The sequence below is a fragment of the Ursus maritimus genome, unplaced genomic scaffold (genome assembly GCF_017311325.1).
Source record: "Ursus maritimus isolate PB19 unplaced genomic scaffold, ASM1731132v1 scaffold_21, whole genome shotgun sequence".
NCBI lineage: Eukaryota > Metazoa > Chordata > Mammalia > Carnivora > Ursidae > Ursus > Ursus maritimus.
The window spans coordinates 1779665-1790162 of NW_024424564.1; the positions used below are offsets into that span (position 1 = coordinate 1779665).

The 10498-nt window shown below is 49.0% G+C and overlaps 1 protein-coding gene across 5 annotated transcripts in view; it reads left to right on the forward strand.

Moving 5' to 3' along the window:
• Nucleotides 1-10237, forward strand: part of OS9 (OS9 endoplasmic reticulum lectin) — a 32268-nt gene extending 22031 nt beyond the window's left edge. For 2 of the 5 annotated variants that reach the window (XM_008684360.2, XM_040637195.1), the window contains 10 exons: nucleotides 5108-5318; nucleotides 5436-5540; nucleotides 5749-5849; nucleotides 6028-6079; nucleotides 6761-6849; nucleotides 7075-7356; nucleotides 7608-7797; nucleotides 8739-8903; nucleotides 9076-9188; nucleotides 9443-10237. In XM_008684360.2, the coding sequence (XP_008682582.2) occupies nucleotides 5108-5318; nucleotides 5436-5540; nucleotides 5749-5849; nucleotides 6028-6079; nucleotides 6761-6849; nucleotides 7075-7356; nucleotides 7608-7797; nucleotides 8739-8903; nucleotides 9076-9188; nucleotides 9443-9568 (1434 nt within the window). In that variant the 3' untranslated portion in view covers nucleotides 9569-10237. The remainder of the gene's footprint in view (nucleotides 1-5107; nucleotides 5319-5435; nucleotides 5541-5748; nucleotides 5850-6027; nucleotides 6080-6760; nucleotides 6850-7074; nucleotides 7357-7607; nucleotides 7798-8738; nucleotides 8904-9075; nucleotides 9189-9442) is intronic. The other 3 variants (XM_040637192.1, XM_040637193.1, XM_040637194.1) reach the window with 3 other exon arrangements.
• Nucleotides 10238-10498: the final 261 nt, after the last annotated feature.

The window sequence follows — 10498 nt, forward strand, 5'->3', positions numbered from 1 at the left end:
ATATATATATATATATATATATTTGGATTTACTTCTGACATTTTATTTTATGCTCTCTTTTGTTCTATCTGTTCTGTTTTTCTCCCCTTTCTTGCTTTTATTTTCTTTCATTTTATCTTGATCATGCCACCTTTGCTTTCAGCCGAGTAAGAAGTTATGTAGTATTTCTTTCAATAAGAGTTTTATAAAGATATGACTCACATGCCATACAATTCAGTGTGCAGTTCAGTGGTGTGTGTGTATTCAGAGTTGTGCCGCCATCACCAGAATTACTCTCAGAACGTCTTCGTCCCCCTAAAAGAAAGTCCCTACTCTTTGGCAGTTACTCTCCCTCAAACTGTCCCCTTGACCACACCCTCCACTCTAGACCTCTAGACAAGGTCTCATCTTTCTGTCTCTACAGATTTGCCTCTCCTAGACATTTCATGTGACTGGGATCATACAATGTGTGACCTTTGTGTCTGGCTTCTTTCACTTACCGTGTTTTCAAGGATCACCCATGGGCAGCATGCACCCGTACTTTCTTGCGTGTTATTGCCAAGTACTGTTCCACATCCTGGTCATCCATTTATCACTTGGTAGACATTTGGGTTATGTCTTTTTAGTTTTAGGAGCAGTGCTGCTTTTCACATTTGTGAACAAGATTTTATGTGCACGTAGGTTGTCATTTCTCTTGGTAGATACCAAGGAGTAGAGCTGCTGGATCGTAACGGTAGACTTTTGGAGAAACTGCCAGACTTTTCCCAAAGCAGTAGCACCATCTTAGAATCCCACTCGTAGTATATGAGGGTTTCTCCACATCCTCACCAGCAGTGGCTTTTATCTTTTAAACTCCAGCCATCCTAGTGAGTGTGAAGTGGCATTTCATTGTGGTTTTGATTTGCAGTTCCCTGGTGATAAAAGATGTGGTGCCTCTTTTCATGTGCTTTACTATTAGCAAGTTGTGTATCTTCTTTGGACAGATGTCTATTCAGATCTTTTGCCCGTTTTTATTTTTTTTTTATTTTTTTAAAGATTTTATTTATGGGGCGCCTGGGTGGCACAGCGGTTGAGCGTCTGCCTTCGGCTCAGGGCGTGATCCCGGCGTTCTGGGATCGAGCCCCACATCAGGCTCCTCTGCTGTGAGCCTGCTTCTTCCTCTCCCACTCCCCCTGCCTGTGTTCCCTCTCTCGCTGGCTGTCTCTATCTCTGTCGAATAAATAAATAAAATCTTTAAAAAATAAAAATAAAAATAAAGATAAATAAAATAAAAAATAAAATAAAATAAAAAATAAAAAATAAAGCCAAAGGCAGACGCTCAACCGCTGTGCCACCCAGGCGCCCCCTTTTGCCTGTTTTTAAATTGCATTATTTGGCTTTTTATTATTGAGTGGTAAGATTTCTTTATATATTCTGGATACAAGTTTTATCAGAAACATGATTTACAAATATTTTCTCCCATTCTTGAGGTTGTCATTTCACATTCTTGATGGTGTCCTTTGCAGCACAAAAGCTTTTAATTTTGATGACTTCCAATTCACCTATTTTTTGTTTCTTGTGCCTTTGATGTCCTATTAAATAAACCATTAGCTCGTGTAAGGCCAGGAAGACTTACACCTATATTTTCTCGTGAAAATGTTACAGTTTTGCATTTAGGTCTTTGATCCATTTTGAGTTAATTTTTGTATATAGTATGTGGTAGGGGTGCAACTTCATCTGTTTGCACGTAGATATCCAGTTGACCCACCATCATTGGTTGAAAGATGATTCTCGTTGAATTATCTTGATTACCTTTCAAAAAATCAAATGATAATAAAAGTAAAGGTTAATTTCTGGACTCTAAATTCTATCTCATTGGTCTATGTATCTGTCTGTAAGTCAGCACTACACTGTCCTGATTACTGTAGTTTTGTAGCAAGTTTTAAAATGAATGTGAGTTTTCCAACTTTGTTCTTCTCCCAGATTAGTTTGGCTGTTTGGAGTCCCTTGAATTTTCATATGAATTTTAGGATCAGTTAATTTCCGCAATGAAGCCAGCTGGAATTCTGATGGGGATTGCATTGAATGTAAAGATCAATTTGGGGGAAGATTGCCATCTTAATATTAATACTAAGTCTTCTATGAGCTTGGATATCTTTCTACTTATTTAAGTCTTTAACTTCTTTAAGAAATGTTTTGTAGCTTTCAGAGTATAAGTTTTGCACTTTTTTTGCCACATTTATTCCTAATTATTCTTTTGATGCTATTGCAAATTATTTTTTTTATTATTTTCTTTTTTAATTGTTCATTGCAGTGTATAGAAATACAATTGATTCCTGTATCCTGCAGCCTTTCTCCCCCCTCCTCCCTCTCCCCCCTCCTCCCTCTCTCCTTCCTTTCCCCTCCCTCCTTCCTTCCGTTCCCTTCCCTTCCCTTCCCTTCTCCTTCCCTTCTCCTTCCCTTCTCCTTCCTTCCTCCCTCCCTCCCTCCCTCCCTTCCTGTAGGCACTACACCCAGCATGCAGCCCAGTGTGGGGCTTGAACTCCTGACCCTGAGACCAAGACCTGAGCTAAGATCAAAAGTCGGACACTTAACCAACTGAGCCACCCAGGGGCCCCTAGGATTTTCTATATATAAAATCATCTGTAAATGGACATGGTTTTATTTTTTTTTCTTTCCAATATAGATGCCTTTTATTTCGTTTTCTTGCCTTATTGGCCTGGTCAAAACCTCCAGCCCAGTGTTGAATGGAAGTGGCACAAGCAGACATCCTTGTCTAATTCCTTTTTTTTTTTTTTTTTTTTTTTGAGAGAGAGAGAGATCTGGGGGTGGGGGTGGGAGGAAGGGGCAGAGGGAGGGGGGAGAGAGAATCTCAAGCAGGCTCCACATCCAGTTTGGAGCCAACGTGGGGGCTTGATCTCACAACCCCAAGATCATGACCTGAGCTGAAAAATCAAGAGTTGGACACTCAACCAACCGAGCTACCCAGGTGCCCCATCCTTGTCTTATTCCCGATCTTAGAGGGAAACCATTCAGTTTTTCACCATTAAGTGTAATGTTAGCTGTGGATTTTTCATAGATGCCTCTTATCAGGTTAATGAAATTCTCTTCTATTTCAAGTTTGTTGAATGTTTTAATCATGAAGACGTGTCACATCTTATCAACTGCTTTTTCTGCATCCACTGAGATAATCGTATGGTTTTTGTCCTTTATTCTGTTGATAGGGTGTATCAATTACATTAATTGATTTGTTTATGTTAGCTCAACTTTGCACTCCTGGGATAAATCCATATGGTCTGGTGTGTAACCCTTTTTATATGTTGCTAAATTTGATTAACTAGTATTTTGTTGAGAATTTGGGGTCTTTATTCATAAGAGATGGTGGCTTATAGTTTCCTTTTCTTGTGATAGGTTTGTCTAGATTTGGTATCAGGGTGATAATACTGTCTTTGTAGTATGAGTTGGGGGAATATTCCCTCCTTTTTTCTGGAAGAGTTTGATTAGGATTGGTATTTATTGTTTTTTAAATATTTGGTAGAATTCACCAATAGACCCATGTGGCCCAGGCTTTTCTTTGTGGTTAGTTTCTGGATTACTAATTCAATCTCTTTACTTGTTATGGGTCTATTCATATTGCTTATTTCTTCTTGAGTCAGTTTTGGTAGTTGTGTCTTTCTAGAAATTTGTCCATTTCATCTAAGTTATCTGATTTGTTGGCATGTAGGTGTTCAATTTCTTTACAATTCTTTTTTATTTCTGTAAGGTCAATGGTAGTGTCCCCTCTTTCACTCCTGATATAGTAGTGTATTAATTTGAGTCTTCTCTTTTTTTCTTGGTAAGTCTAGCTGAAGTTTTGTCACTTACTGATCTTTTCAAAACAACTTTTAGTTTCATTGATTTTTCTCTGTTGTTTTTCTATTCTTTGTTTCACTTATTTTTGTTCTGATCTATATTACTTCCTTCCCTCTGTTTGCTTTGGGTTTAGTTTGCTTTCCTTTCTCTAGTGTTTTAGGGTAGAAGGTTAAATTACTGACTTGAGGTCTTTTCTTCTTTTTTAATATTGTCTTTTGCAGAGAAGAATTTAAATCGTATACATACACATACACATACATGTATACACACACAAAAAGAATATATATATTTCAAATACATACAAGGGCAGTTGACCCTTGACCAATACAAGTTTGAACTGTGTGGGCCTACTTATAAGCCGGGTTTTTTTTTTTCCAGTAAATATTTTGGAAAATTATGACAATTTGAAAAAACTCACAGATGAACCACATAAGCCTAGAAATATTGAGAAAATTAAGTTAGGTATGTCATGAATGCATGAAATATATGTAGGCAGTAGTCTATTTTATCATTTGCTATCATATACACAAATCTATTATAAAAGTTAAAATTTATCAAAACTTATGCACAGACTTGTGGACCATATATGGTGCCATTCACAGTAGTGAAAAATGTACACACATAAGGGTGCAGTGTTGAATCATGGCAGCGTAAAACCCTGGTACCTAGCCACCTCCTGTTGCTGCTGGGATGAGTTCAAGTGTTGCAGGTATCGGCTTAAAACTCCATGGTGCTAATCATCTCCCCATGAGCAGTTTGCCTCCAGTAGATTGTATGTCACAGTAACAAGTGATCTCTTGGGCTCTTGCTATTAGTAGTGAAGTTGTGGGGGACTCAGAAGTTCTGGGCAGATTTTTGACTGCGGTGGGGGAGGTCAGTGTCCCTAAGCCCCTGCCTTGCTCAAGGGTCAGCTGTATATATGTAAATATGTGTAGCTATCAAATACGTATAAGTATATATATGTTGTATTTCCATAAAGCAAGGATGTGAACCACAAACTGGCTGGTTACCTCCAGGGAAACTGCCTGAATTCTCTTCCTGTTTTGACCACTTACCAGGGGTCAACTTGACCAAGTCCCTTATCGGCAGCAAACCTAAGCCACAAAGTTGAGGTACTAATCCCTCCCTCCCTAGGTTTTTGTGATAATTAACAGAGCTAATGTCTGTAAAGCGTCGTTCACACAGTGCATGCACAGAACCAGACGCGCAGTAAGTGCTGAAAACAGGCAGCGGCTCCAAGAACAAAAGCTCGTTATTAGTGGTAATTATTATTTGTTTGCCTGCTCTGTCCTGGCAGTTCCTCTGTGACGAGGGGGCTGGCATTTCGGGGGACTACATCGATCGTGTGGACGAGCCCTTGTCCTGCTCTTACGTGCTGACCATTCGGACTCCTCGGCTCTGCCCCCACCCCCTCCTCCGGCCTCCCCCCAGCGCCGCCCCCCAGGCCATTCTCTGTCACCCTGCCCTGCAGCCTGAGGAGTACATGGCCTACATTCAGAGGCAAACTGGTGAGTAGTGAGAAGGGCAAGGAGAGGAGGAAGAGACACGGGCAGGGAGCGGCGGAAGATAGGGGACTGAGAGCCCAGGGGCACGAGGCCTCGTCCTGCCCACACGCTGTTTCTCAGTAGACTCAAGGCAGTATGGAGATAAAGTCACGGAGGAGCAGCAAGACCTGGAGCCGCAGGTGTGGAGTGAGGCCCAGGCGGGAGCGGTGCCCTCAAAGAGAGCAGGTAGGACCCTGTGGCCCCTGTTCCACGAAACCTCCCGCCCGTTTCTTCCCTTCCCCGGTCTTACTGTCCTGGACTGACGTTGGGGACGGGGAGGAAGTACTCTGGGTCCTGATTCCTTAGCAGTAGTGAAGGAGAATGCACCCCATCCTACTTGCTCCCTTCCATTTCTCCCCTCCTTTCAGATTCCTCCCTGTTCTCTGTATCCCAGGTGCACGCCCCACCAAGGACGACAGTAAGGAGTCGGATTTCTGGAAGATGCTTCATGAGCCAGAGGAGCGGACCCCTGGGGTGGAGGAGGCTCAGGCTGAGGTGAGAGCCAGCTTCCTGGCCACTTCTCTGATGAGGCTGGCCCTGGGCGAGCTGAGGTCATCACGAGATGACCTACCCCTGCCTAGGGAGGCAAGGATCTACCCAGAACCACCGCCTTAAGAGTGTGGTAGGCATAAACAAGCTTGCGTACTTGACTCTGCCCTTTTCTCCTCACCAGGAGCAGGAACCAAACCTTGAGGCAGCAGATCCAGCTCCGGGCCCTCCCCATGGTGAGCGAACCCTCCATGTCTCCTTTACTGGTTGAATGTATTCTGGGGTTGGCAGGGGTGGGGGTGGGGTGGAGCTAAAGACTGGTCGGGGAGGTTGGGCCACCAGGCCAGCATCAAATTCATTTTTATAGGAGGTAATACTATTTGCAGACAGCCATTCTATTATAGGGAGATAGCAGGACACAGTGGTTCCTCTTCTTGCTGACTTTGTAATCCTGGGTGATTTCACTTAACCTCAATTTCCTCACCCCCGACAGCGGGTAATACCCCTACCTTACAGGGTGGTTGTGAGGTTAAATGGAACGAGTCTGTAGTTCATAGCAGAGTGCCTGGAACAGAGTAGACAATAACTGGTTTGTGTCTGTGGAAAGGGGAGAGCAGTAGCCAGGGAGGAGGAGCCTGTGGCCCCAGAATCTCTAATGTGGCCCTAAAACCCGGAGCAGCTGCCAGCGGGGCTCCGCAGCGCTGGCGCGAGCAGCTTGTCAATATCCCCTCTCTCACCTGCGAGTGTCACCCACTCACAGTGCTCTCCGGGGGGCGGGGCGGCCCCATCTCACTCACCAGACAGGTGGCTCCTGGAGGCGGGGACCGTGTCTGTCCTTGGTCTCCTCAGCTCCTCTCCTCAGGAAATCAAAATAGAATTTAGGACACAACTGGTTCACTCCTGCTCTTTCATCTCAGATTTTCAGAACAATGTGCAGGTCAAAGTCATCCGGAGTCCTGCGGACTTGATTCGATTGATAGAGGAGCTGAAAGGTGGCACAAAAAAGGTGTGGGCCCCGCTTAAGGGAGGGGGGGACCCTGCCTCCCTGCTGGGAGCACTCAGAGGGTCAGCCCTGACCTGGGCCTGAAGTGAGCCCGGCAGAGCTGACTCCCTTTCTTTCCCCCTCCCGAGACCCCTGCTACCGCACTCCGGCCGCTGCGTGTCTGCCGCCCGTGCGTCTCCCCTGCAACCTCAGCTGTCCACCTCTTTCTTCCGGTCCCCGTCCACGCAGGGGAGGCCACACGGAGGCCCAGAGCGGCCTGCAGAAGATACTGCCGAAGTCCCTCAAAGGGACGCAGAGGTGAAGGGAAGGAGTGACGCGGATCATCAGAACGAGGCGGGAGAAGAGGAGAGGGAGGAGGAGGACGACGAGGAGGAGGAGGAGGACGAACAGCAGTTACTGGGAGAGTTCGAGAAGGAGCTGGAAGGGATACTGCTCCCGGCTGATCGAGAGCGGCTCCGTTCGGAGGTGAAGGCCGGCATGGAGCGGGAACTGGAGAACATCATCCAGGAGGTACGCGCAGCTCCCCGCGCTTGCGCAGCTCCCCACGCTTGCGCAGCCGGCTGCTGCTGGGGCTGGCCGAGGGGCCCCAACGGAACCAAGCACAGCGTCCAGGGGGCTGTTTACGTAACGAAGGGGGGGACAGTAGGGAAAGGGGATCAGAGAGGGGGCTGAGACTTAGCTGTCACTCTCCTGTAGAGCATGGACCACTGACCTTCACTCCCCAGACCCTTGACTCTCCACTCCTGCCTTGGGCATTCCAGACAGAGAAGGAGCTGGACCCAGACGGGTTGAAGAAGGAATCCGAGCGTGATCGCGCAATGCTGGCCCTGACGTCCACTCTCAACAAACTCATCAAAAGGCTGGAAGAAAAACAGAGTCCAGAGCTGGTGAAGAAGCACAGGAAAAGGAGGGTCGTCCCCCAAAAGCCTCCCCCCTCCCCCCAAACAGCAGGTAAGAGCTGTCAGACAGGGAGGGGCAATCAAGCCCATTGTCTTTGTCCCTCAGCTTGTGGACTCTGGAGGGCGTCCTGTTCTTTCCCTTCTGAGGGAGCTTACTCCCTTCCCTCTTTCTGGAACACTGTTTTCACTCCTGCCTTCTTCGCACGGCCTCTGTCCCTTTGCCTGGTTACCTCCTATTCATTCATCGTTTTGGGAAGCAGCTTCTAAAGCATGTCTGTCTTGGTTTCTGGCTTGCTTCTGTGCCCCCAGTGGCTAGCACTCTCCTGGCGCACAGTGGGTGGTCAGGGACAGTAACAGAACGATTGCGACTGGGCCTGTGTGCTGGAGACCACACAGCGGGGAAGGACGCAGGTTATCAACAGTGAGCCCTTTGCGCTGGGAGAGGCCCCAGCGGGTGGGGTGTGAATAGGCAGGCCCAGCTATTCCTAAGCCGGCTGCCTGGACAGACTTGAAGTTATTGCTTCTTCTTGCACCCCCTGATCTCCCTTCCACAGGGTCGTATGAGATCACACATTCCAAATGGAATGTTCTATTTTCAAACCATCCACCCCACTATCTCTATAAACATTGGAATGTCTTTCGAGTACCAGCATGTGGAGTACCAAAGCACAGTTTTCCCACCTGCTTCTTAAAACAAAACGTCTTTGTTGGCCCAGGTGGCCTGATTTTTACTTCAGAAAACACAGTCACTTCCGGTAGGGCCCAGACAGAGAATTATTGGCCTGGAGGGAACAGGGGTGGGGTGCGTTGGTGGAGGGAGCTTTATAGGCTCGAAGGGGAGGGCGCTGATGTATTCTGGGCCCTGGTTCATCTCTGTGCTTGTGATGCAAAACTGCCCAAACCAGCGGATGGCTTAGGGAGGGTGACCGGCCGTGGCCCCTAAGCCGGAGTCACGGCTCTGCTTTGTGTCTCCCTGTGTGTCCCCCCTCTAAGAGAAGGATCCTGAGCACAGAGTCCGGGTCCGGGTCACCAGGCTCCGTCACGGAGGCCCCAATCAGGATCTGACTGTCCTCGAGATGAACCGGGAAAACCCACAGCTGAAACAAATCGAGGGGCTGGTGAAAGAGCTGCTGGAGAGGGAGGGGCTCACGGCGGAAGGTGGGCCCTGGGGCTGGCTGGCTTAAGAGCTGTTGGCAGGGCCTGCTGCCTGAGGTGGAGGGGCTGGGTCAAGGCGGACTGGAAGCCTCGCTGGGGACCTGGGAGGCAGAGGGCCCTGCACAGAGGCTCCCATCCTTCCTCTCCTCTCACTGCCCACTCGGCTCCTTTCCAGGGAAAATTGAAATCAAAATCGTGCGACCAGGGGCAGAAGGGACAGAGGAGGACGCACGTTGGCTGACCGACGAGGACACAAGAAACCTCAAGGAGATTTTCTTCAATATCTTGGTGAGAGGCAGCCTACCCCCGGGGCCGGATCTAGCACCGCGGAGCTGAGAGCATGGCCAGGGGCCTCCTGGCCGGTCCCAGCCTCGCCACCTCTGAGCTGCTGGAATTTCTGGCGGCTGGGTGGGTGTTCCCTTGCGAAGTACGAAGTATGGTCCCTGCCCTCCCCACGCGGCCTGTGCCCCCATCCTCCAGCGCAGCCCTTGGCTCACCACCTGCAACCCCGCTCACCGCACCCCTCCTCACCCGCCCCGCAGGTGCAGGGAGCAGAGGAGGCGCAGAAAGAGCGGCAACGGCAGAAGGAGCTGGAGAGCAATTACCGCCGCGTGTGGGGCTCAGGTGGCGGGGAGGGCACCGGGGACCTGGAGGAGTTTGACTTCTGAGACCACCTCTGCCATCGGCCAAGGAGTCCAGAGCCTGCCTAGACTGGTCCTGCCTCCTCCCCCCACCCGCACCCCGAGGCCCTGAAGGCGAAACAGCAGAGTAGAGCTGAGCTGTGGACCTGGCCTTCTGTCGCCTCCTGCCACCTCCTGCCTGGGGGGTGTAGAGGGGCGGTGGCGTGAGCACGCCGCCCCCACCCTGGCCGCCACTGCTCAGAGCCACCCAAGACCTCGCGGGCTTGTGGGGTTTGCTCTCCCAGGCTTCTCCCCACTGCCCCTTCCTTTCTCCCTGGCTCCCTCATACCAGTCCCCTAACTTGTCGGTTCCTTTCACCTCCCTCCCTAGAGAATTGGTGAGATCTTTTGAGTGAAGGAGGGTGGGGAGAGCATGAAGAGTGGGGCAGTTCAGCAGGTCCCCCCCACCCCACCTGAGCTGCTCTTCAGGGCCACCCCCTTCCCTTGGATCAGCTTGGGATTCTTTGCCCCTTTCCCTGCCCACACTGTTCCCTGCAATCCGGGCTTCCGAGTTGAGGTGCCTTCGCTTCTGTTTCAGAGGAAATGGGAGAAAGTTGCCCACCACCTCTGACATGATCCCACTGAAAAGGGTGGGGTACAGAACCACCCACCATGTTCTTGAACAAACAGGTTTCTCAATAAAGAACTGGACCATCAATCCATCAATCAGTGTTTTCTCTCAGGGGGTAGGTGGGGTGGGGGCTCTAATAGGCATGAGGCTTCGTGTTGTCCTCAGGGTGGAGTGCACACTCTCCCATCCCGTTCTGGGCTCCGCATCCCCCCCCCAGGTGGCCCCAGTGGGGACTGGAGTGCACAGGAAGAGACCAGGACAGAGAAACAAAGCCCAGTGACCTGCCAAGGACTGAAACACTTGTAGTTCTGTGTTGCCCTCTTTTTCCTCCTCTATGTCTATTCCTTC